This window comes from Eriocheir sinensis, chromosome 28 (assembly GCF_024679095.1).
Source record: "Eriocheir sinensis breed Jianghai 21 chromosome 28, ASM2467909v1, whole genome shotgun sequence".
NCBI classification, from domain to species: domain Eukaryota; kingdom Metazoa; phylum Arthropoda; class Malacostraca; order Decapoda; family Varunidae; genus Eriocheir; species Eriocheir sinensis.
The window spans coordinates 7,379,633-7,405,258 of NC_066536.1; the positions used below are offsets into that span (position 1 = coordinate 7,379,633).

General features: G+C 46.4%; 2 protein-coding genes across 3 annotated transcripts; both read left to right on the top strand.

Annotated features, from left to right (window-relative positions):
- Positions 1-7,177: 7,177 nt before the first annotated feature.
- On the top strand, positions 7,178-10,656 carry LOC127004442 (spidroin-1-like). 2 transcript variants are annotated; one of them, XM_050872161.1, is made up of 2 exons: positions 7,178-7,339; positions 9,276-10,656. In XM_050872161.1, exon 2 carries the CDS (start codon positions 9,281-9,283, stop codon positions 10,451-10,453), a length of 1,173 nt encoding a protein of 390 aa, XP_050728118.1. In that variant the 5' UTR covers positions 7,178-7,339; positions 9,276-9,280; the 3' UTR covers positions 10,454-10,656. The 2 variants fall into 2 exon arrangements, with proteins under 2 accessions (XP_050728118.1, XP_050728117.1); XM_050872160.1 differs by lacking the exon at positions 7,178-7,339 and adding an exon at positions 7,524-7,542.
- Positions 10,657-23,022: 12,366 nt separating this feature from the next.
- LOC127004443 (uncharacterized) lies at positions 23,023-25,090 on the top strand. Its single transcript, XM_050872162.1, has 2 exons — positions 23,023-23,189; positions 24,265-25,090. Exon 2 carries the CDS (start codon positions 24,270-24,272, stop codon positions 24,912-24,914), a length of 645 nt encoding a protein of 214 aa, XP_050728119.1. The 5' UTR covers positions 23,023-23,189; positions 24,265-24,269; the 3' UTR covers positions 24,915-25,090.
- Positions 25,091-25,626: the final 536 nt, after the last annotated feature.

A 25,626-nucleotide genomic window follows, 5' to 3' on the forward strand; every position in this document is an offset into this window, starting at 1 on the left:
AATAATAATAATAATAATAATAATGGTGGTAGTAGTAGTAGTAGTAGTAGTAGTAGTAATAGTAATAATAATATGCTGCTGCTGCTGTTACTACTACTACTACAACTACTACTACTACTACTACTACTACTACTACTACTGCAATGAACACATGTATCATCACCTGCACTCTTCCTGTCACTACTATTTCCTTATAACGGTGATGCGTGTTTTTTTCTCTTCCCATTACCTGAAATTTTCCCACTCTGCTTCACTTCCTGCGTTTCAACAACACTCTTCTTCCTTAATCCAATTATACATTTAATGCAGATATTTTTTGCACGGTTCACCTCAGTAGTTTGTCTTCCTGATCCTTCGCCTCCAAAGGTCAAATAAATAGGCTTACATCTTCTGCGTTTGTGTCCTGTGTCTGCTGTTTTCCCTTTCCTGTTTTGATTTTCTTTTTTGTTATATCAATTTTCCGTCCTTTGGGGAGGTGGGAGGGAAAAAGGGGCAGGGTGTAGCCTCTTGAAAAGGTCACTCGGTCTACCTTCCCTCTCTCTCTATACATGTAGGCTACAATGTTTACTGGGTATATTTTTTGTATTTTCCTGTTGGCTTCATTCATATTCGTTATACTTGTTTTTTTTTTACCTTTTTCCGTCTTTTCTGTGTGTGCGGGGTAGCAGGGGTGGAGCTCGGCGTAGCCTCTTGAAAAGGTCACATAGATCTATCTTGTCTCTATTATTATTATCATTGTTTTTTTTTCTTTTTTTTCTCTCCTTTGGCCTATGGCGCCGGAAGGCTCTCTTGATGGGGCCTGATAGTAGGCCACCTGCCCGTTATGGGGTAGGCAAGTGTTTACTGTGGCACCATCTTGCTTGGCTCATGCTGCCCCCCCCCCCCGAAACTCATCTTTGATCCTCTTTTAGAGAAAATCTAGAGTTCAGCGACGATTGAAAAATTGCCAGTTTGCTTGTGGCGGCGAGCGGGACACATGCCTACATCCTCTGAACGCCACGCCCGCACGCCCGCACGCTAGTAGGGCAACCTCTTAAAACTCACAAAGGTCAACACTCCTTACTTCCTATTCTTTGTTATCTTTTTTTTATTTTCCTGTTGTTTCATTGTCCATTTTTTCGGGTGTTATTTTCTATTCCGTGCCAACTTTTTCTTTTCCTTTAGCATTTAGTTGTATTTTTCTCTTGCTATATTTTTTTTGGGGGGGGAGGGGGGGGATGTGTAATCAGTTCATTCCGCGTCTAAATTTTTCTCCTGCTTCCTGCTGACCATGGAAAGTTTGAAGTCACACTGGTCAATGATTCTCCTCTCACTTTTTTCTCCTTGTTAGCTGCTAGTTTGGTATTTCCTGACGACGTTTCACATTTATTTTATTGCTACTGTGATCTCGTTCCTTTATGCTGCCTGTCTTTCCTTATTTAGTATGTATGTATGTATGTATGTATGTATGTATGTATGTATGTATGTATGTATGTGTATAGTATTGTAGGTTAGTTTCATAGTGTTAGTGTTTTTTTCATTTGTATATTTTGTTCTTCTTTCTTATTCCATAATTTATTTTCTATCGTTCTTTCTAAATATGTTATTCGTGAGTTTAATAAGGTTAGTTTTTTTTTTTCTCCTTGGCGTCTGTGCTTTATCATTCTTTCTTATTTCAACTGTCATTTTTCTATTGTCTTTTGTTTCTTCAATGTGGTGTTTGTGTAGTACTTCATGATGCCAGTTTTCTTTTTCATCAATTTCTGTCCTATATTTCACATTCTATTTTTTCATTATTCCTTCATCGTTTTTTTTGTCTTCATTCTGTTGTTAGTTGTTAGCATTCTTTCATTTGTGTTCTTTACTTCACATCCTCAATTTTTTTCTTTATGGTTGTTCCTTTAATCTATTGTTCGTTATACAGTTCTTGGCGTTACTCATTTTTTCTTATTCGTGTGTGCTCATTCTTCATCATTCTATCTTTCATTCTTCATCGTTCTTGAATCCCAGTGTTCCTCGTTATGTTTGTAACTCGTTGATGTTTTTTTTTATCTGTGTCGGTAACGGTCCTTCATCACTGTCTGCCCTTCTTCCTTTTCTCGTCTGCTGGCATTCCCTGTAAGTTGTTTTTAGTGTTTCGATAATCTTTCTCTCCAATTCAATCTTTTTTTTTTTTTTTTTAGTAAGTTCCGTGTCAAATTTCTTTCTTCCGCCTGCCCTTCACTAACCAGAATGCAAAAAATGCTATGTGGAGGCGGTGGCTGAGTGGTAAGCGTGCGGGCGCGGCGTCCTGAGGGATTCGGTTTCAAGTCTCACTCGCCGCTACAAACTGACAATATTCAGTCATCCCCGGGCGGCCGAAGACGATGCACATGCTGTCTTGCTGCCCAGCCATCAACCCGGACTCCAGCGATCCGAAGACGATGCACATGCTGTCTTGCTGCCCAGCCATCAACCCGGACTCCAGCGATCAAGTGGAACTCCAGTGGGCAGCATAAGCCAAGCAAGAATGGCGCCACTATCAAAAACTTGGCTGCGCAACAAACGGGTTGGAGCGGCCAGTATGCCTTATCAAGAAAGCCTACCAGCGCTATAGGCCGAACGTAAAAAAAAAAAAAAAAAAAAAAAAAAACGTCAATCAAGTTTTGTTTTGCTTTTTCCTTTTTCTCTTTTTGTTGTCCACTTCGTTGCATATGTTTATCTTCACACAGAGATTTTATAGAGAGGAATATAGACAGACAAACAGGCATAAAAAACATACAGACAGGAACATCGACAAACAGACATGAACACACACAGTCAGAGAGGCACACTAACAAACAGACAGAAACACACATGCAGACAGACATGCACACATTCCACACACCCACAGACAGACACACAAAGACATGAAAGACACACACACACAAAAAAAACAGAAACAGAAACACACACACACACACACACACACACACACACACACACACAACGACAGGAGCAACGACAAAGAAAACACACACGTACCGATAGACACACACACACAAACACACATACACACATATGCAGTAGGCGTACAAGATGGCAGGCAGGCAAGGACGGAAGCTGCACAAACAGTCACCGATTAACACAAACAAACTTGCTCAGGCTTCGTTATGAGCTGGACAAACACACGGCGACGCGGGGAGGAGGAGGAGGAGGGAGAGGAAAAGGAGGCGAGCGGTAGAAGCAAAGAGAGGGAAGAGGAGTATCGGGATGGGGGCATGAGGAGAGACAAGAGATGCTGGAGAGGAATGCAGTTAGGGTGGAAAGAGGGAGGATGGGTGGTAGGGGTGAGGGGGGGGGGTGAGGGTCAAGCGAGAGAGAGAGAGAGAGAGAGAGAGAAAGTCGGTTGAGGAGGAAAGTGCAATGAAGGGAAGGAGAGGGGTGAGGAGGGGAGGGGAGATGAGAGGAGCAAGAGGGGGAGGGAGGGAGGATTGGCTCAGGCGAATGTATTATTCTACGACAGTTTCAAGGCCAGCCACCTCCCCCGTCCTACTCACCCTCTCCCCCTTCTTCCCTTCTTCCTTGTTGTTTCTATCCATGCCCTCCTTTCCATCCCTGCCCTTGATCCTCACTCCCGACGTATTTTTTTTCTTTTTACATTTTAAATCTCCCTCCCTTCTTCCCTTCTCGTCCCTGCCATCTCTTTCTTTCACAGCAATAATTATTCTGTTCTTGCTTTCTTCACTTTCCTCCCATGGTAAAAGGGTGAAGTTAGTGTACTCCACGTTGCGTAGGCGCTGAGCTCTGTCACCTCAGGCCTCGAGTCTGTGATGGGCACGGACCCACTACCCCGGGACACGGAGCCAGTGTGCCATGCGACTTACCACAGTTCAAGATAAACGATGAATACCTTGACAAAATAAAAATCGCAAATAACATAGCCTTTCATTTGTTGCTTGGCCCACTCACTAAGACGTAATTTTCCTGCAATCACTCGTCCCCACCAACATCCATTACCCATCAAGTGGCATTCCCTTATTAGACAATGCACTTTTCAGGTCGACACTACTATAATCACTTTAAACTTGGTATCTTCTCAGGTAGTTTTTTGGTTAATACCATATCGTATTCACCTGCCGTCAGTAATAACCATTTGTAAAAAGTGGCATCGACAACTCATGTAACCCAGCCCGTGTTCACGTGAGACAAAGCCGCTCTGTCACCTGATATCACCGCCGCGCGATTCTATCGCCCAGACCTGCCTCCTCCATAACCTACTGGCAGCTTCGGTGACTCGCTTCGTGTTTGCGAAGAATTTATTGCTGCGTCGCCGCTAACCAAGCGACCTCATCGTCTGTCACTAGTGGTGACCTTTAGGGTTCTGTTCATGTACCTGTACAGTTCATAATTTGCATCGATGATAATAATGTTGGACTCAATCTTTTCATTGCCTAATTTGTGACGACACGAAAATTGGTAACTCGGTATTCTCAGACCAAGACACACAAAACCTGCACGCAGAGTTGCTTAAAGATCCAGCATGATCTAATAACTGGGTAGCGCCCTTTAATGTAAATAAATGCCATGTTATCTAAAAAGTAACTAAGAAAAAGAAACCCGATTATGACTCTAAGTGTAGCTGGAAGACGAAGTGTGTTAAAGCTTTTGATGTCACAATTTCGTCACACCTTAAATTCCTTCAACAATGCACTGAGGCACTTAATAAAGCGAAGAGAATGTTGGGTTTGATGAACAAACTTTTGATTCCACAATAAATTTGTAAGTGTTATTAAGCAATAGTTCGGTCAGACCTCACTCAGAGTTAGCAGAGCAGTTTTGGTTTCCCCACCACATCAGAGATTAAATTTAGCATATTGCTAAATTAGGTGATTAGCGTAAGGAAGCAAATATCATCATTTCCTTGCCAATTAAACGCTGCGAATAAATCTGTTTTAATTTAACTTATTTATTTAAAAACGCCGCCTCCCAGAAAAACTGATCGAGTGCTTTAAAATACTTAATAGATGACTTCAAATCCTTAAGGGTTAGGCAAAAAAAAAAAAGCGAAAATAATGGCGCTAAACTTAAATGTGAACAAAAAAGTTTGAAGTGCATTTTTTTTCGCCAACATTACTATACGAGAAAGGGACAAGCCCCAGCCTCCAGTGGTTCGGGTCAACACGATTTGAAAACAAGTTCCTCGCCGCATCCTTCACCTTAATGCTGGATTCACTAAAGTGTGGAGACAGAACACCTACGCGGTGTGGTCATCTGTGTAACTCTCTCTCTCTCTCTCTCTCTCTCTCTCTCTCTCTCACCCGTGTCGCAGCAACTTTCCTTTCTTTTAACTGTACATTTTTTTTTCCTATTCAGATGGGCATCGTCATGGTGGTGGTGGTGGTGGTGGTGATGATGATAATGATGGTGGTGGTGATGGTGGCTGAAAGGAACATTCTAATGAAGTGACAATGAGATGGGTGAGTTGGATACAGGCTATGGTGGTGGTGGTGGTGATAATGGTTTCGGTGTTATGGTGTTGAGCGGGTGGCTGTGGTGATGGTATGGTGGTGGTGGTGTATATAGGTGGAAGGGGGTAACGGTGAGGGTGCTGTATGGTGTTGAGAGTATAGTGGTAGTGTGGTGCTGCTGCGGTGGAGTCCTGCCGACAACTCCACCACCACCTTCACCAACACCACCACCACCACCACCACCACGACCAGGTTACCCAGATAAGAGGGAAAGTCTGGATTTGCAAGTTTTTACACCTAACAGTTGGATCTTTTCATGGTGGTGGTGATGGGGGTGGTGGGGGTGGTGGTGGGGGTGGTGATGAACAAAAAAACTTAACGTATACTGAATTTCAACACATTTAAAGCTATAACTCCATTCTGTGTGTGTGTGTGTGTGTGTGTGTGTGTGTGTGTGTGTGTGTGTGTGTGTGTGTGTGTGTGAAGGCTGATACTAACCTGGCACCAGTCTTAACCTAATTAATGAGTTACGAAGGAGGACGAGAACACGTGGAAGATATGATTCACAGGTGAGCGAAGACACCTGACAGCCCCTAATTATCACTATTATTATTATTATTATTATTAGTAGTAGTAGTAGTAGTAGTAGTAGTAGTAGTAGTAGTAGTAGTAGTAGTAGTAGTAGTAGTAGTAGTAGTAGTAGTTGTAGAAGTAGTAGTAGTAGTAGTAATAGTAGTAGTAGTAGTAGTAGTAGTAGTAGTAGTAGTAGTAGAAGAAAAAAGTAATAGTATCATTATTCTTTTTTTATTTTTTTCCTCATTTTCATTATCATCTTCATTGTCCAAAATTTTACAGACACGGCAGGACCGAGACCTTGAAACAACTTTCTCTCTCTCTCTCTATCTCAAACAACTTTCTCTCTCTCTCTCTCTCTCTCTCTCTCTCTCTCTCTCTCTCTCTCTCTCTCTCTCTCTCTCTTAGCTTTGGGGTCACAAGAGTCATTCTCACCCACACCACAACTACCACCACCACTACCACCACCACTACCACCTTGACCGCCAATACCAGCATTTCCACTACCACCAGCACCAACATCACACCACCTCCACCTCCTTGACCGCCACCACCGTCGCCACAGCCATCACCTGCTTGATCGCCGCTACCACCACCACCACCACCACCACCTTCTCAGTTCACCTGCATGATGTAACGAGGTCCAGCAACGTGGCACCTACCTGTCTGAAACACCATCTTACCTTTACTCTCACTCTCACTATCTATCTATCTATCTATCAATGTCAACACGAAATATGGAACAGTAACACTTTAACTATTACCCTTATCTTTATTCAGTATCTTTTTCCTTACTTGGCCTCTTCCTTTACCTTGACGAATTTAGCGAGTCAAGAAACATAACCGGCCTCCACCTGACTCCACCGGTGCTGCCTACTAAGTGTGTATGTATGTGTGTGTGTGTGTGTGTGTGTGTGTGTGTGTGTGTGTGTGTGTGTGTGTGTGTGTGTGTGTGTGTGTGTGTGTGTGTGTGTGTGTGTGTGTGTGTGTGTGTGTGTGTGTGAAAGAGAGAGGAAAGCACAGGTGAGTAAGGGGGCGTGGCAGGTAACAAGCACACCTTTCCACCTTTCATTAGCACACACAGGTAACCAGGTGAGGAGGTGAGTTCAAGCGCAGTCACGAGGTCCTTCAGTAAAATTAAAATAAAAAAGGGGGTGCACGGTGACCAACCCTTCGGCTCAGGATACTAGGAGGTCATAGCTACGCGACATGACCTACTGGCGAGCGACGTGGCCTTGTTCCCCTGCAGGATTCTCCGCCTCCATGGAGAAAGGTACAAAAGCAGCCCCGCGTTCCCGATGTCGCCACAACTAGTTAGCCTGCCACAAGATCGACTCACTACCGAAGCTCGAAAGAAGGTAAGAGTGAGTGTGACGTGTATAGAGAGTGGGTGCTCGAAAGGAAGGAAGTGTTATTGTTTGCCCACACTTTGCATCGCCCCTCCTCCGTCAGAAGTGCATCATGGGTAGGGGAGTGAGTTGAGTGGGTGCTCGAAAGGAAGGAAGTGTTATTAATTGCCCACACCTTGCATCGCCCCTCCTCCGTCAGAAGTGCATCATGGGTAGGGGAGTGAGATGAGTGGGTGATCGAAAGTGTTCATTTTCCGCATACCTTATAATCATCACCCCTCCGTCGTTAGTGCATGGGTAGGGGAGTGAGCTGAGTGGGTGATCGAAAGTGTTCATTTTGCGCATACCTTATAATCGTCACCCCTCCGTCGTTAGTGCATGGGTAGGGGAGTGTGCTGAGTGGGTGATCGAAAGTGTTCATTTTGCGCATACCTTATAATCGTCACCCCTCCGTCGTTAGTGCACGGGTAGGGGAGTGAGCTGAGTGGGTGATCGAAAGTGTTCATTTTGCGCATACCTTATAATCATCACCCCTCCGTCGTTAGTGCATGAGTGGGAGACTTTGGGCCAGTTTTACAGTCCAATACAGGAAGTTTGTGAACTCCCCAACCAAACACAAAATACCACGAAAATTCCTTGTTTGGCGCTGATAAAGAAAGGAGGAAATTTTAGGAAACCACACATCAGGAAATCTCTTTATTAGTACCTGGTTTTGAGTGGAAATAACGGATCATTGAGGAGAATATAGATTGGTTTGGGCGCTTACAATGACTCGGTGTTGGACTGTCGAAATGGCCCAAGGGGTTGTGTTCATGGCTACACCTTCACCGCACCACCCCGCCGATTGAGTTCGTTCACCCACACCTTACATTACCCCTCCGTCGTTAGTGCATGAGTGGGAGTGGGGAGTGGGGTGGTGTTCATGCCTACTCCTTCGCCGCCCCGCCCCGCCCCGTCCCGCCCCACCTCTTCCTTGAGTGTGTTCCTGTCATCACACACTCCAAGGGACACCTGAGTCGCTGCTCCCCTGAGGTGTGTGTCAAGGGATGTCACCTTAGAGAAGCAGAATACACCCAACCTCCGCTGCCAAAGGATCTACGTAACCTGAGGCTCGTCCTGGCCTTGTATTTGGGTATGATCAGTAATATTGTCAGTAGTGGTGAGAAGGTTCGCTACTGGTGTGCGTGAGGTGCTCAGTGAAAGTGTGTCAGCCCCTGAGTGCGTGATGCGTGCATGTCATATTTGCCCACAAGGGCTTGGAAGAGCCTCGCTGGGAGACGCGAGTGCAGTGAGGGGAGGCGCCCCCACTTCCTGCTCCCCCCTCCCTCCCTCCCTTCTCCTCTTCCTCCTCCTCCTCCTCCTCCTTCTGTCTCTGAGTGATGGCTGCAGCGGCTGATGCTCCCTGGAATCCCTTATGCCGCTGTCCCGCCTCATCTCTCATGCCGGAGGAGGAGGAGGAGGAGGAGGAGATGGAGGAGGAGGAGGAGGAGGAGGAGAAAGAGGATGTTATAGCATTAGTAAAACTTTTTTTTTTTGTTATACATGTGTTTTCTTCACCAATCTACTTATTCAGATCACCTGGTTCGAAGGTGCACGAGCTTCACTAATATTTTCCTTGGAAACTCCCCTCCCCAATCCTATCTCGAGTTTACGCCAGCGGATCATCCACTTCGTCACTGTCGTCCCTCCTGGTGTGTGGCGAGGACCATGCCGCGCCAGCCCCTTAACCATTGCCTTCACTAAATAATTGTAAGTTGTTTACCAGTGATGCCGCTGACCAATGGGATTGAGCCCATGATCTTGGCCCCGCCTCCTATCCTTAATGATCCCCAACTAATCCCTCGAGCCGTCTTCGAAGTCCCTCACACTTCTCTCTCTCTTGGCTTCTAGGGCACCTTTCTCCCTTAGCCACCACCGTCACCTAACCCTTCGCCTTCTCCCACAGACGTAATGCAGCCGAGGTCGTGGTTCGTGGCAGCGCTGTTGGTGGCGTGGGCAGGCATGGCGGAGCCCATCTTCCTGGACCCCTTCCTCGGGGGCGTTATCGTGACGACGGGCGGAGCAGCGGCCCTGCTGGCGGCGGCCACCCTCGGTGCGGGCGCTATCGGAGCAGGCGTGCTTGGGGCTGGTGCTCTCGGGGCAGCTGCGCTCGGTAAGGCCGCGGCTATTGGGAAAGGAGTGGTGGGTGCCAAGGCTCTGGGCGTGGGCGTGGGTGCCAAGGCCCTGGGCGCGGGTGCCATCGGGGCTGGTGCCCTTGGGGCCGCGGCTGTAGGGAAAGGAGTCGTGGCCGCGGGTGCTGTCAAGGCGGGCGTGCTTGGTGCTGGTGCCCTTGGGGCAGCGGCAATTGGGAAAGGAGTGGTGGGCGCGGGAGCTGTCAAGGCCGGAGTGCTTGGGGCTGGTGCCCTAGGGGCTGGTGCTCTAGGGGCTGGTGCCCTTGGGGCAGCGGCAATTGGTAAGGGAGTGGTGGGCGTGGGGGCCGCTAAGGCCGGCGTGCTTGGAGCTGGTGCCCTAGGGGCTGGTGCCCTCGGTGCCGCAGCTGTTGGGAAAGGAGTGTTGGGCGCCGCAGCCCTGGGCAAGGCTAAGGCTGTCCTGTTGAAGGGCAGTCTGCTGAGCTCCTCATCCGTCAGCTATGGCAGCGGCGAGTACAGTAACACTTACGGCAACAACGGAAACAGTAACACTAAAGTCAACTACGGAAACAGTAACACTAAAGTCACCTACGGAAACAGTAACAGTTACGGCAGCAACGAGCAGAGTAACATCCACGACGGCAGCGCCAGCTTCATCATCAGCAAGAGGATCGGGCGGGAGGTCCCTAGCTACATCGCGGCGCAGGAGATGCTGGTGAGCAACGCCTTCGCGCTGGACCAGGAGAAGCCTTGCGGGCTGCGGCTGGTATGCGAGCTGGCCACGCGCGGGCCCCAGGAGCTGGCGGAGGACGAGAGGCTCATCCTGCGTTTCCTGCAGAAACCACACTCCTTCCACAGCATGGTCGTGCCCTACAACGAGGCCGCCCAGCTGGGCCGCTCCAGCCTTTCAGGCCCCGGCGTGTGTGCCAGGGTGTACCAGGGCTGCCAGCTCAACGCCAACCAGATCATGTGGCAGCTCAGGCGCTACGCCTAGACCTGCCGCGGTGCCCCTGTCTCGCTCTCCTCTCTACACACACTCACCCTGCATCTACCTCCCCCACGCCGGGCCGGGCCGTGCTCTCACGCCCGCACCATGCCTCTTGTCATTATTCATTGAGAGAGAGAGAGAGAGAGAGAGAGAGAGAGAGAGAGAGAGAGAGAGAGAGAGAGAGAGAGAGAGAGAGAGAGAGAGAGAGAGAGAGAGAGAGAGAGAGAGAGAGAGAGAGAGTATGAATCATCCTAACTATAGTTATAATATTTCACTAACTGGAAAATATACAAATAAGAACGAAATTGAATTTTACTTCATACCCTCTGGAACACCCCAAAGGCGTGACGGTAATATCATGGTGTAGGTCAAGAGGGCGCCGAGGCTCCTGGGGTCGACGGTCCCCTGCGGAGATAGACCTGACAGTAGCCAGTCTGGATCGGTCATTGGTAGACAGCTAGCGGTCAGCTCCGGAAAACATATGAGCAAATAATGACGGAAAAACTAGACCTTATCCAGCGTCTCTTCGCTGACTCCAAGCAGTGGCCCAGCCAGCGAACCGACGCGGCGGGAGGAGCTTGGTGATGCTTGTGTGCTCGGTGCATTTCATGTAAGTCACGTCTTCACCTCGCATGTACTTTTCGCCCTTTTCCGGATGTAAGTAGACGCGGCACCACACACTGAGTCAACAATTATGAAATACCTGTAAGTAATAACTGTGTAGAGGGACGAGCAGTTCTAGTAAACCTTATCCAAGTCTTGGGTAAGGCGAACAAATTGAAGCAGGTCGGTCTGGAATACAACGTGACCTACATCAAGAGGGCGCCTCGTCCCAGCACCAAGGCGGCGTGGAGGTGGCAAAGGGCGCGAGGCAGAGAAGGACAAGGACCCGACGCAAAGTCTAGGGGTGTGATTCGCCCGGACACACGAGAAAGGAAACTGTACAGGGACGGCATCGCGATCCATGAGTTGATCCATGAGTTGAACAAATACTTATATGTCGACCACAGTATGTAAGAACTTCGTGAATCTTTTAAGACCTTCTCCAAGGGTATAAACAGTGCGAAAACTAATTAGGAAAAGGGATGTGCAAAGTGTGATTCTAAAATATGATATTAAGTTCAAACAAAGACATCACTCAGTCCCCCTTACTGGTAATGTTGCTTTAAAAGTGAGGTAGGAAGTTCATGAGGCCCCAGCAACGGTACCTGCATCTGTGTGCACGGACAATATCAGTGTTGTGTGAATACATCGCGGGGGCTCCAGCTGCCCCTGCTGCGGGCTAAAGGTAGGTGAGCGGCTGAGGGAATCCTCGATCGCTGGCAAAGCAGTGAGGGGGGGAGAGGGGAGAGAAGAGATTGCTTGGGAACATAGATGGTATAAAGTGTTGGAGACCCATAAATTGGAAAGGTGAATATAGCAAAAACATAAAACCTAACTGTTGTCACTCAGACAGTGAATATATAAAAAGATGAGTGGTTAAAATCTTAAGGAGGGCATTTTCGGCCGACATTCATATTTGGAATTATGGGTTGCGATGTTTGGACAAAAAAAAAATCTGATCAAACTACCTGTGCTTAAGTTTGGAGCATATAGTGGCAGAAGGTAAGCATTTTCTCTTGAACTTTACAGGAAATATAAATTTTTTACCTTAAAATGACTGAAGTAGAGCACATCTTGACCCACCCTCCCTTCGCTGAAATCTCCATCTTAGGAGATTTCAATGTTCATCACCAGCTTTGGCTTTCATCCTCTTTCACTGACCAGCCTGGTGAACAAGCCTACAACTTCGCTCTCCTCAATGATCTAAAGCAGTTGTTCAGCACCCTACACGTATTCCCGACCGTCTTGGAGACAGGCCCAACATTCTAGACCTCTTCCTTACCTCTAACTCTTCTGCTTACTCTGTCAAACTGTTTTTTCCGAAGAGACGATGCCTCTGACATTTTGCTTCAGCTCGGTGGGACGACCTGAGGATGTACTTTTCCGATTTTCCGTGGAATGATTACTGTTTCCAGGAGAGAGACCCCTCTGTGTGTGCCCAGCGCATCACAGAGGTGACTGTCTCTGGAATGGAGGCACACATTCCACGTACTTTATCTACTCCTCGTGCTAAAAAGCCTTGTTTTAATCACGCTTGTTTTCGTGCTATCAAAGATAGAGAGGCAGCTCACAAAAGGTACCAGAGCCTTCGCACTCCTGCTAACCATGATCTTTACATTTCTGCCCGGAATCGTGCCAAATCTATTCTTCGAATTACCAAAAGCTCTTTCATCCATAGAAAATGTCAGAACCTTGCTTTTTCTAATTCTTCCAGAGACTTTTGGCACCTAGCCAAAAATATCTCCTACAACTTCACTTTTTCATTTTTCCCTCCACCCCTTAACCCTGACGGCGGCACAGCCGTCTCATCTATCTCTAAGGCTGAACTCTTCTCTCAAACTTTCTGTAAAAACTCCACTCTGGACGATTCTGGGTATATTCCTCCTACTCATCCCCCCTCCGACTCCTTTATGCCTGTTATTAAGATTCTTAAGAATGATGTTTTCTATGCCCTCTCTGGCCTCAACTCTCAGAGGGCTTATGGACCTGATGGAGTGCCTCCTGTTGTCCTTAAAAACTGTGCTTCCGTGCTGACATCCTGCCTGGTCAAACTCTTTCGCCTCTGCCTGTCAACATCTACTTTTCCTTCCTGCTGGAAGTACGCCTTCATACAGCCTGTGCCTAAGAAGGGTGACCGTTTTAATCCCTCAAACTTCCGCCCTATAGCTTTACTTTCTTGTCTATCTAAAGCTTTTGAATCAATCCCTAGCCGGAAATCAAATGTGTCACTGAGTATTGACTTGACTCAGGTTGACGCAGTCGGTGTAAACGGAGATGCGTCAAAATGAATCACATCAAATGACTTGACGTGACTCGACTCGACGCGATTCGCTTGCTGTAAACGTGTAAACCCAGCCTAAGGAAAGCCATCCGTAAAGATGTTGTTTTGTATAACCCGGCCCTTTCGTACTCTGAGGCAAAAGAGATTCCTGATGCACGATGATCCACTGACCTCTGTCATAAATATGGTTCAAAATTCAGCAAAGTGTTCTGCTAGAATGGTTAGGAGTTTTGTGAATAAGGTTATAACACAACTAAGTGAAGTAATACTGAACTTCATCGGTGAGAAAGGACGTTAACTCCTTCACCTCACTTGGAGACACTTAACACACAAATATCCAAACAAGACAAGGATACAGCTCTCGTATATTAACCCGGATATGTCTCTCCCCTGTGTGTGTAGAGAAAAACCCATAATAAATTCAGAGGAGGGGTGAAGATTCAGGGGGGTTGAGTGGGGGAGGAGGAGGGTAGATAGGAATGGGAGGAGGGAGGAGGAGAGAGGAGAAAAGGAGAGAGGGAGGGAGGGAAGAGGAGTATGGGGGGCAGACTTAGCTCAGACAAATGTATTATTATCAAGTCTACGAAAGCTTCAAGGCCATCCACTGCCCTTCCTCCCTCTCACTCTCCCTCCCTCCCTCCCTCTCTCTCTCCCTTTCCAAACTCCCATCCATGCCCTCCTTTCCATCCCTGCCCCTATCCCTCCCTTCCTATGCAGTCTTTACCATCTGTTATTGTCTCTTCTTCCATTCTCTCCTTCTCCCTGCCTCTTTTTTTCTCCTCCCTTTCATTCTATTTACTCTTGCCTTCCTCCATTCTTCCATTAACACCCAATTACTTCCTTCTTCATTTATTCCTCCCTCCTTTCCTTCCCTTTCTTCCTCTCATCTACCTTTCCCAACGTGTCCAAGTCATTCTTTTTATTGTCTGCATCATCTTCCTCTCTTCGCATTTTTTTTACCCCTATTTTTATTTCCCTCTTCTTACAGCCCACGAGAAAAGGGTACAACACACACACACACACACACACACACACACACACACACACACACACACACACACACACGCATAAAGACTTCAAACACCTCAAGGCCAATGTTTTTTTTTTAATTACTTAAGTGACAAAGGTGAGAATAACAATATTGACAAGAGACGGGGATGAAATGTGTGTTTAAGATTGCTACCGTGTGTGTGTGTGTGTGTGTGTGTGTGTGTGAGAGAGAGAGAGAGAGAGAGAGAGAGAGAGAGAGAGAGAGAGAGAGAGAGAGAGAGAGAGAGAGAGAGAGAGAGAGAGAGAGAGAGAGAGAGAGAGAGAGAGAGAGAGAGAGAGAAGAGGAGGAGGGGAAAACCAGACACCAGGAAGGACAGGTGAGAAGGCAAAAGAAGACTAATGAGAAGAATGAAGCAAGAGTCGTGGAGGGAATGAGAAAGAAGAGCAACAGAAAACAAGGAAGAGAAAACAAAGAGAGGGCGAGGATGAATGAATAATGCGGAGAGAAAAAAAATAAGAGAAAATATGAGGAAATGAATAAGCATGACCACGAAATGTAATGATAAAGATGAATAAAAACAAGACCAGCGATTAAGAGAGAGAAAAAAAAAGGAAAACGAGATACACAAGGAAGACATGAGAGAAGGAAGGGAAAGGATTGACACAAGGAAATGACGGGAAAAAAAGTAATAAAAAAAGACTAAGAAAAGTAACAGTGACTAGCATATGTTAAAGGGAATTAGTCACCGTGCACACACACACACACACACACACACACACACACACACACACACACACACACACACACACACCAAGGTAAGCCAGTTGACTCTTGCAAGGTAGACGCGACATGAGAGATGGTGACCCACTGTTCATGATTTCTAACTTACATTTTTTTTTCCCCTTCATAGTTACATTTTTTTCATATTATTATCTCGCAAGCTAACAACGCCTGGAACTATCATCATCATCATCATCATCATCATCATCATCATCATCATCATCATCATCATCATCATTGGTTCGCTGTCTTTCCCAATGTTCTCCTCACCTCTCTGTCTTATGTTCGTGTATTCCTTCCTCCTTTGGTAAATTCTCCAACCTCATCTCTCCAAATGGTCCTCTGTTTGCCCTGACTTAACTATTTTTCTGGGTTGTCATTTTCTTACTTCTGCTGTTATTTTTTTTCTTTTGTATAAGTTTTCCTATTGCGATTCATCCTTCTCCTGTTTCTTCTTGTCCTCCTTGTGTGTGTGTGTGTGTGTGTGTGTGTGTGTGTGTGTGTGTGTGTGTGTGTGTGTGTGTGTGTGTGTGTGTGTGTGTGTGTGTGTGTGTGTGTGTGTTTACCTAAAGCACTCCATCCCATTCGCGTTCTTTTTCCAACTTATTATTTCGCTCTGGTTCGCTCTGACTGTCCAAGATAATCTACTCCTCAAGTACCAGCGTTACCTTGAAAACTTTTGGCGCAACAACAAAGATGGATAGGACGGCTTGCAGAAAATTGCTCTATGGGGCAGTGGTACGTAGGTGTTCATGTCAGGTGGAGCACACTAAAGAAATTGGGTATGTTGTAGAGCCCTCAGTTATGTTCAGTGGGTCCCTTGTACAACGCCATCTTGCGTCCACACGTAATTATACCTTTGAGGCCTCCCACCTTAGTCAACTCCTCCTTCTTCCTGCCTACAACTCATTCAAGAGGAGAGTATCAACCCACTTCCCGATTGGCTGATGGCAAAAAAAAAAAAAAAAAAAAAAAAAAATCTTCGCCCAAGATTAACCTCTCATTTGATCTCTGGTTCTTTCTGCTTTTGTTCGGAGCAGCGTCTAGCGGGCTTTTTGTTGTTGTTGTTGTTGTTGTTGTTGTTGTTGTTGTTGTTGTTGTTGTTGTTTTTGCCCTTGAGCTGCCTCTCTTGCTGTAAAAAAAAAAAATCGGTACGCATCAGCTGACAATGGGTAAGGTAAGGTTAGGTAAGGTAAGGTAAAGTAAGGTAAGGTAAGGTAAGGTAAGGTAAAGTAAGGTAAGGTAAGGTAAGGTAAGGTAAGGAAAGGAAACATAAAGTAAAGTAAAGTAAAGTAAAGTAAAGTAAAGTAAGGTGAGGTAAGGTAAGGTAAGGTAAAGTAAGGTAAGATAAGGTAAGGTAATGTAAAGTAAAGTAAAGTAAAGTAAAGTAAAGTATAGTAAAGTAAGGTAAGGTAAGGTAAGGTAAGGTAAGGTAAGGTAAGGTAAGGTAAGGTAAGGTAAAGTAAGGTAAGATAAGGTAAGGTAATGTAAAGTAAAGTAAAGTAAAGTAAAGTAAAGTATAGTAAGGTAAGGTAAGGTAAGGTAAGGTAAGGTAAGGTAAGGTAAGGTAAGGTAAGGTAAGGTAAGGTAAGAGACACACTAAGGGAATCTACACCATACCCTATTTCTTGAGTGTGGGTAAAGTGGCGCAAAAAAATAAAACCCCAGGTAGAACACGGCGTCTCTGGTGTAGTGCGGCCAACCCTTCCTTATTCACCTACACGATTGGGAAGGACTGGGGTAAATAATGGGACAGGAAGGGATTGAAGAGGACTGAAATAAGTAACATGCGATGGACGTAAATGGGAGGTATGGTCAAGGAGGCAATGGAAGTAATAAGGAAGGGGAGTGATTGGGTACGATATGAGAAAAAGGTAAGGTAAGGTAGAGTAAAGTAAGGTAAGGTTAAGTAAGGTTAGGTAGGGTAAGGTAAGGTAAGGTATGGTAGAGTAAAGCAAGGTAAGGTTAAGTAAGGTAAGGTAAGGTAAGGTAAGGTTAGGTAGGGTAAGGTAAGGTAAGGTATGGTAGAGTAAAGCAAGGTAAGGTTAAGTAAGGTAAGGTAAGGTAAGGTAAGGTAAGGTAAGGTAAGGTAAGGTAAGGTAAGGTAAGGTAAGGTAAGGTAAGGTAAGGTAGGGTAAGGTAAGGTAAGGTAGGGTAAGGTAAGGTAAGGTAAGGTAAGGTAAGGTAAGGTAGGTAAGGTAAGGTAAAGCTTATTGCAGTGGGTTGGATTAAGAAAGATGAGATGAGATGAAAGTTGAAATAAGTATTGTAATAAGTTGTTGTTGTTTTTGGCATGTGTGACGAAAGATGCAGGCCTATTCTGTATTTGTTCAAGGATTCCGAGTACACACACACACACACACACACACACACACACACACACACACACACACACACACACATAAACGTACAGGAAAATAATCAGCGTTATTACCTGTGGATAGCCAGACGAGAGAGAGAGAGAGAGAGAGAGAGAGAGAGAGAGAGAGAGAGAGAGAGAGAGAGAGAGAGAGAGAGAGAGAGAGAAACCTAACCAGGGGCGCCGGTTAAATAACTGGGCCGGGCGACCTTGAAGATGCTCATCCTTAATCTGTTCAGCGTCTGCTTCCTGGTGGCGGCGGCGGCGGCGGTGGAGATGGCGGTAGTGATTAAGCGTGAAATAGCGAAGGGCAATGAGGGGAAGAGGGAAGGGTGGAGCAAGAGAAATAGATGACGAGGTAACTGAAGTGGTGGTGATGATGATGGTAGTAGTAGTAGTAGTAGTAGTAGTAGTAGTAGTAGTAGTAGTAGTAGTAGTAGTAGCAGTAGTAGTAGCGGTAGTAGTAGTAGTAGTCGAATAGTCGAATAAAAGTAAAAGTCGGCCGATGTCAACAAGTAACACCATCAGAGGAGGAGGAGGAGGAGGAAGCGTCTGGGGGGAGGGGGGGGAGGGGGGGCAGCGTTAGGAAGCAAGACACACGCACAAGGAGGACAAGAAGTAACAGGAGAAGGAAGGATCGCAGGGGGAAAATTTTACAAACGAACAAAAAAAAAAACAGGAGAGAGTGAAATTGAGAGGGAGGAGGAGGAATTGGAGGAGGAAGGAGAATAAAAAAAAAACGAAAAAAAGAGAGAAGGCTGATTCAGAAGGGAAAAGAAATAAATATGAGAAATGCCTAGAAGAAGGAAGTGAAGAAATGGAAAACCCGGAGATAATAGTAGTAGTAGTAGTAGTAGTAGTAGTAGTAGTAGTAGTAGTAGTAGTAGTAGTAGTAGTAGTTAGAAGAGGAGGAGGAGGAGGAGGCATCAGCGTAACCTTGAACACCGCCTCCCGCGCTAACATTAACAAATTCCTCCGTACCTCTTTATCTCCCCCCCCTTCCCCCCAATAGCAACAGACCCCCCCCCCTCCCTCACAGCCCCCTCCCTCCATTCCTGCTCCTTCCACAACTCCCCCTCTCCATCTCCTCTTCCCTTCCTTCCCCTCTCCCTCCCATCCTCTCCTCCTTTTCCACTACCTCCCTCAGCTCTCCCCCCTTCTACCCCTCTTCCTCACAGATCCCTCCCTCCATTCCTTCTCCTTCCACAACTCCCCCTCTCCTTCTCCTCTTCCCTTCCTTCCCCTCTCCCTCCCCATCCTCTCCTCCTTTTTCTCTCCCTCCACATACCCCTCTCCCTCCGGTCCCATCTTTCCCTCCTTTCCCTCTCCTTCCTCAGTCCCCTCCTCCTTTCCCTCTCCCTCCACAACTCCCCTTCTCCTTCTCCTCTTCCCTTCCTTCCCCTCTCCCTCCCCATCCTCTCCTCCTTTTTCTCTCCCTCCACCTACCCCTCTCCCTCCGGTCCCATCTTTCCCTTCTCTCCCTCTCCTTCTCCTCTGCCTCCATCCCTCCATTCCATCACGCACTCAGTCGCACCTTCCTCCCCCTCTTCCATTCCTCCCTCCCTTCCCTTCCACCGGCGTCCCCTGTCTCCTTCCCTCCCACATATAAATATTCATTATGTATATCTGTTGCTTGTCCAATTTTGGGTACGTTCATTTATGCGTGTATAGCTATGTTTATATTTGCTGACGTAAGGTTTCAAGTATGTATATATGTATGTATCTTTGTCTGTCTGTATGTATGTAGGTAGGTATGTAGGTAGGGAAGTATTTTTGAATGTATAAATGTAGGGTATAAGAAGGTATAAGAAGAAAAGGTGTGACTGGGTGGGGGACAAGGAAGATGAGGAGGACGAGGAAGAAATTGCGGCGAAAAGGCAGGTTAAAGAAGGTATAAGAAGAAGAAAAAAAAGGTGTGAGTTGGTGGGGGACAAGGAAGATGAGGAGGACGAGGAAGAAAATGCGGCGAAAAGGCAAGTTAGGAGGGAAATGCTCCACAGAAGGACAACGAGAGGAGGAGGGGGACAAAAACAACCCGTCGGAGTAGGAAGCGCCGCGCCGCACCACGTGGACGAGTGGGCGGGAGGCGTGTGTTGGAGCCCCGACCAAAACAAGCACGCAAAACAATCACCTGTGCAAACGGTACAAGGAAAATTAAAACAATCACCTGTGCAAACAATATCAAAAAAAAAAAAAAAAAACACTCACCTATAAAAACTAAAAAAGAAAACTCAATGATCTTTACAAACAATACAAAAAACTAACACACACACACGCAAACAAAAAAAAATAAAACAATCAAAGCAAACACAATAAAAGAGATAAATGAGGAAAAACGGAGAAAGAGAAAAAAAGAGAGAAAAAAAGAAAAGAAAACTCAATGATCTTTACAAACAATACAAAAAACTCAATCACACACGCAAACAAAAACATAAAACAATCTAAGCAAATAAAATAAGAGAGATAAACGAGGAAAGACGGAAAAAAGAGAGCAAGAAAGTGCGGAAAGAAGAAAAGAAAACCCATTCATCTCTACAAACAATACAAAAAAACTCAATCACACACGAAACAAAAAAATAAAACAAGCTAAACAAACAAAATAAAAGAGATAAATGAGGAAAGACGGAGAGAAAGAGAGCAAGAAAGAGCGGAAAGAAGAAAACTCATTGATATCTACAAACAATACAAAAAAAAATCAATTACACACGCAAACAATAAAATAAAACAATCTAAGCAAACACAATAAAACAGATAAATGAGGAAAGACGGAGAGAAAGAGGGAAAGAAAAAGCGAAAAAAAGAAAATATATAAGGGTAGAGAGATACAAATAAAAGCAGAATATAAGAGTGATGAATGATGGAAAAAGAAAGAAAGAGAGCTACATAGAGAAAGAAGGAGAGGTAGAAAGAGATAAAAGAAGGGTAAAGAGATAGAGACTAGAGAGATAGGGAGACAAGATAGACACGTAGATGAAAAAGACACAACAAAAAGACTAAGAAAGAAAAAAGATAATGAAAATATAACGAAGGAGGGCAAGAAAAAGGAAGGAAGAATACGTAGACAGACGGAAGAGGAAGAAATAAAATGAAAGACTCGGAACGAAAAAGAAAGATAATGAAAAGTATAATGAAAGAGGAAAAAATCAAAACAAGAGCAAGAAAGAAAGAACCAAAGAAGAGCGGAAGAATCAAACAAACATCAATAAAGCAAACAACAGATTAAGGGAAACTCTGATAACAAACAGGTAGAGAGAGAAAGAGAGCAGGTGAGCAGGAACAGATGAACTCGTTACCTTCAGACAGACCCACAGGTAACACACAAAAAAACAAACACCAGCCAAGTCATCGGGGTCGAGAGAGAGAGAGAGAGAGAGAGAGAGAGAGAGAGAGAGAGAGAGAGAGAGAGAGAGAGAGAGAGAGAGAGAGAGAGAGAATTATCTTCCTTTGCTATTTCTGAAAACTACTACTACTACTACTACTACTACTACTACTACTACTACTACTACTACTACTACCATTCTATCTGTGTGGTGATGGGTAACTTGTATGCAGCGTACGGTGGTGGTGAGTTGTGGTGTTGACAATATAGTGGCCGTGGTGATGAGCAGGTGTCCGTGGTGATGAGATGGTGGTGGTGGTGGTGGTGGAAGGGGTAATGGAGGGGGTATGGAAAGGTGTTGAGAGTATAGTGATGGTGTGGTATTGGTGTTGAATCCTGCCTACACCACCACCACTATCAGGGTACCCAAACAGGAGGGAGAGTCCTGCTGTTCAACTTTTTACGCAGTTGGAGTGGTGGTGGTGGTGGTGGTGGTGGTGGTGGTGATGGTGGTGGCGGGACGGGGGAGTGAGGGAGGCTCGGCAGACAAAAACACTTAACTACGAATAAATTTTCAACGCGTGCGAAATGATAATATCCCTGTGTGTGTGTGTGTGTGTGTGTGTGTGTGTGTGTGTGTGTGTGTGTGTGTGTGTGTGAGAGAGAGAGAGAGAGAGAGAGAGAGAGAGAGAGAGAGAGAGAGAGAGAGAGAGAGAGAGAGAGAGAGAGAGAGAGAGAGAGAGAGAGAGAGAGAGAGAGAGAGAGAGAGAGAATTTATATATTTTTTCATACTACAAATCCAGATATGATTGTAAAGTTCATCATCACAATCATCATCATCATCATCAGCAGCAGCAGACTGTCGCTTAAAATCCATCCGTTTATATTTATCTTTTATCTATTTTTCAATCTCTATGTAAATGTTCACTATCATGGCTGCCTTTTTTTTCACTTAGAGTTTGTCCTTTTTCCAGATATTTAGTGAAAAGCTTCGACAGTTTCCTCATTTTTTTTGCGTCATTTATAAGGTCAACACCAGTCCGACCTTCCTTGGGCGCTTTCCCTCTCGTCATACTCATCAGTTGCTTGTATGATTTCCTCCTTACGGGAGAACGGACCTTTGCCGTACTAACGACGGCCCGTAGCCTCATCAGTTGTTCTTAAGTTCGTCTCGCGTCGCTGCCGGAAATTCCCATGTTGTCTGTCATCCCTTCCTTCTGCGGCGGGGAATTCGAAGCCTATATAGTTCACCGCTCAGCCCCTCGACGACTTTCATTATTCTGCCTCTGCTTTTATTTTAGTTAGTTAGTTAGTTAGTTCATTAGTTTGTTAGTTAATAAGTTAGTCGGTAAGTTAGTCTGTAAGTTATTTAGTTAGTAGTTTGTGTCAGCTCGCCGTTTGATTTCCGTATGGCACATTATCTTATTAACAATTTTACACTGGTACATTTAATTTGCGCTCCATTTTTATCATGACATTTAATTTCCTCATGATTTCCTGATTTTTTTTCTCTTATCATTTACTGCCTGTAACAGCGGAAGCAGTATTTGCTCAACGCTGTCAGCCTGGTTTTTTTTCTACATAAATCTGTTCATGTAATAAAATAGAGCTACAATAGTGTATAAACATTTTTCTCTCGTCTATTGCTTCAACTTCCTATAATAATTCAATCAAATTTTGCTCGTTTAAAATTTTCCTTCACTTCTTAATCAGCACACCCCTCTGACTGTGATGGAATAAATACTTGCCAATACAAAATTATCTAGTGGTTGAAAACTGCCGAAAACATAAAACAACAGCGTCGCGGCATGAAGGGCGGGCGTGGCACCTTGCTCTGGCACATACTAACTCTTGCAATCATTTATTTAGGTAGTTTTTGTTAATCTGTTCCTTCTATTTTGCCTACACTTGATACTCAACTTCATATATCTGCGTTTCTGCATTACATAGTAGGTTAGTTTCGGAAGACGTTTTACAATATTTTTTTTCTTTCTTTCTTCCTACTTCAACTGTAATGCGTTAATGTATTTTAGTCTGCGATCGATAAACCATATATCTGTGTGTATGTGTGTGTGTGTGTGTGTGGATGGAGACAAGTGCGTCTGAGTAAGGGGCCGTGGCAGGAATAAACACCTTTTCCGCCCTTCGTTGAGGTAAGCGGGTAGGCAGGCGAGGAGGCGGGTTTCAGTGCGCGGCCACGAGGTCCAGGACAACCCGAGGCCACTGCGGCGATGGCATGACTTTGGGAGCTCCGTTACCGCCCAGGGACTCCCCGCCCCTCCCCCCGCCCCCCGCCGCCTCGTCCTTCCGCGGGGCCCGGTACATAAGCAGCCCCACATCCCTGGAGTCGTCACAACTCGTTGGCCTGCCAGCACACCTCCTCTAACTCACTCCCAACTCCCGACGAAGGTAAGGGTGAGGAGTGGCAGCGTGAGTGTGTGAGTGCAAGTGTTTATTCAGGTGGACTCACGCCTGGCGCCGCCTCGCCGTCCAGTAAGTGCAGTGCAAAAAGAAAGTCGAAGGCTTTAGACAAGTCGAGAAAGAGTCACGTTGCAAAGTCTTATTCTCAAGATCTGTATAATTTCAGTACTGCCTTTCTGTAAGCATATTTTCTCGAAACCTAGAATGAAGACTGGATGTATCGTCGTGTCCTGCAGCAGTATATAAGAAAAAAGTCGCATTGGCCGTTACGTTGCTGCAACATAAGTGAATTAAAGATTCCTGAAGTGTCTGACGAATTTATCAAATCATTAACGCAGCCACCGCGGTGAAGTTTTTTGCGTCCCTAACTACGAAACTGCCGGCGTGGGTTCGAATCCGGCCAGGGCAGTCAGTGTGCAGTCCACCAAGTTGTTCATCCTTCCTTTCGGATGGTCGATAAATGTGTAGGCTACCTAGGCACATCCCTGGAGAAGGTAAGCTGTGGTAACTTGGAAGTTACACTGGTCCTGTGTCGGTTAATGGGTTCTCTCCCACCACAGGCCAACGGGACGGGGACGAGCCACCACGCACGGCTATAGCATATGCTCCAAACGTTTCAATAAGGTAGTCAGCATTGTTGTAAGCCAACAGGCTTTCTGTTGCTTGCCCTTCCATGTTTCCACGTTTTCTCCGCCTCTTCTTCCCTTGCCTCAGGGCTGAGGGACGCGGGGGCGGGGCCGCCACTTTGAACTGTTCTGCGGAGGGCAGCGTGCTCCTGAGTCCCTGGCACAACACTCCTGCAGCAGAGCCGCCGGCACGGCCCATTGCCTTGCCTTGGAGACCAATGTAAATCTTCTTCACCCGCCATCCTCCACCTCTCCTTTTCCCTCCTCGTTCTGTTGCCTTTCTGCCTCCCCTGCCCAAAGTCCTCTTCCTCCTCTACCACCAACATTACTTCTTTACTTCCTCCTTTAGGACCACCTCTCTTCCCTCCTTCCCTGCGCCACCCCATCCCATCTCCCGCAGCCATCACCGTCACCTATTTCTCCTTCCCCTCTCACAGACGAGATGCAGCCCAAGGCGTGGTTCGTAGCAGTGCTGCTGGTGGCGGGGGTGGGCATGGCGGAGCCATTCATCCTCCTGGCGACGGGCGGCGCAGCGGCTCTACTGGGCGCCGCCACCATCGGTGCGGGGATCGGTGCGGGTGCCATCGTGGGCGCGGGCATCGGTGCTGGTGCCGTAGTGGGCGCTAAAGCCGGCCTGGCCAAGGTTGGCCTAGCTAAGGCTGGCCTGGCCAAGGTGGGTCTGGGCGCGGTGGCGAACACCTCATACAGGAGCTATGGCAGCAACGAGCGGAGCAGAAGCTACGGCGGCAGCATCAGGGTCAGCAAGAGGTACAGGCGGGAGCTGCCAGGCTTCACCGAGGCGCAGGAGATGCTGCTGCAGAAGGCTTTCGAGCTGGACCAGCAGGAGCCTTGCGGGCTGCGACTGGTGTGCGAGCTGGCCACGCGCAACCCCGCGGAGCTGACAGAGAACGAGGCGATTATCCTGAACCTGCTGAATCAGCCCCACGCCAGTGACAGCGCGGCCCTGCACTACGACGAGGCCGCCCACCTGGGCCGCACCAGCGGCCCCGACGCGTGCGCTAGCGTCTACCAGAGATGTGGCAGGAACGCCGCCCAGGTCATGTGGCAGCTCGAGCTCCTCTCCTAAACCGAAGCAGCATCGCCCATACACACCCACACACCCACCCTACATCTACCTCCCTCACGCTGTGTCACGCCCTCAACACGCCCTCACACACCCGCGCCTCGCCTCTCCTTACGGCTTATCATCCTTTATATTATTGCCGATCACGAACCTTCGAAAATAAATAAATACGAATAAAACTGACTTTTAAATAAAACCAGTCACAGAAGCACATGATTACAAAATATTAAAGTTGACCTTAAAAAGCCACGTTTTCTGTGAAGGTCGAAAAAATTCTTTATTGTTAACTAAAACAAAATTTCTGTTACGGTTTCAGGCCAGACTGTGCCGCGCCACACCACTGCCCACCGACCGACCCAGACGAAATGATCAAGCTAAAAACAATACACAGTAACCCCTTGAACAAACACACGCTCAAAAACCAGAAAACACACACACACACACACACACACACACACACACACACACACACACACCTTAGCCTCACCTTGACGCTACTACATAATTATACCATCACCAAATACCTACACTACGTCATTCAGTCCCCTAAAGATATCATTATCCGAGGCATATTTCAAGGCGCGTCGGATCACATTTTAGAGAGAAGTTTGCCTCACCTTTCGCATCCCATTCTGGACACAACAGTAACAGCCTTCTCGCCGTTCTCTAACCCTTCCATCATGATAGCACTCGAGTCCTTTAGAGGTAGAACAAG

Coding starts and splice junctions, on each gene's coding strand:
- LOC127004443 (XM_050872162.1), top strand. CDS start 24,270: ATGCAGCCCAAGGCGTGGTTCGTAGCAGTGCTGCTGGTGGCGGGGGTG.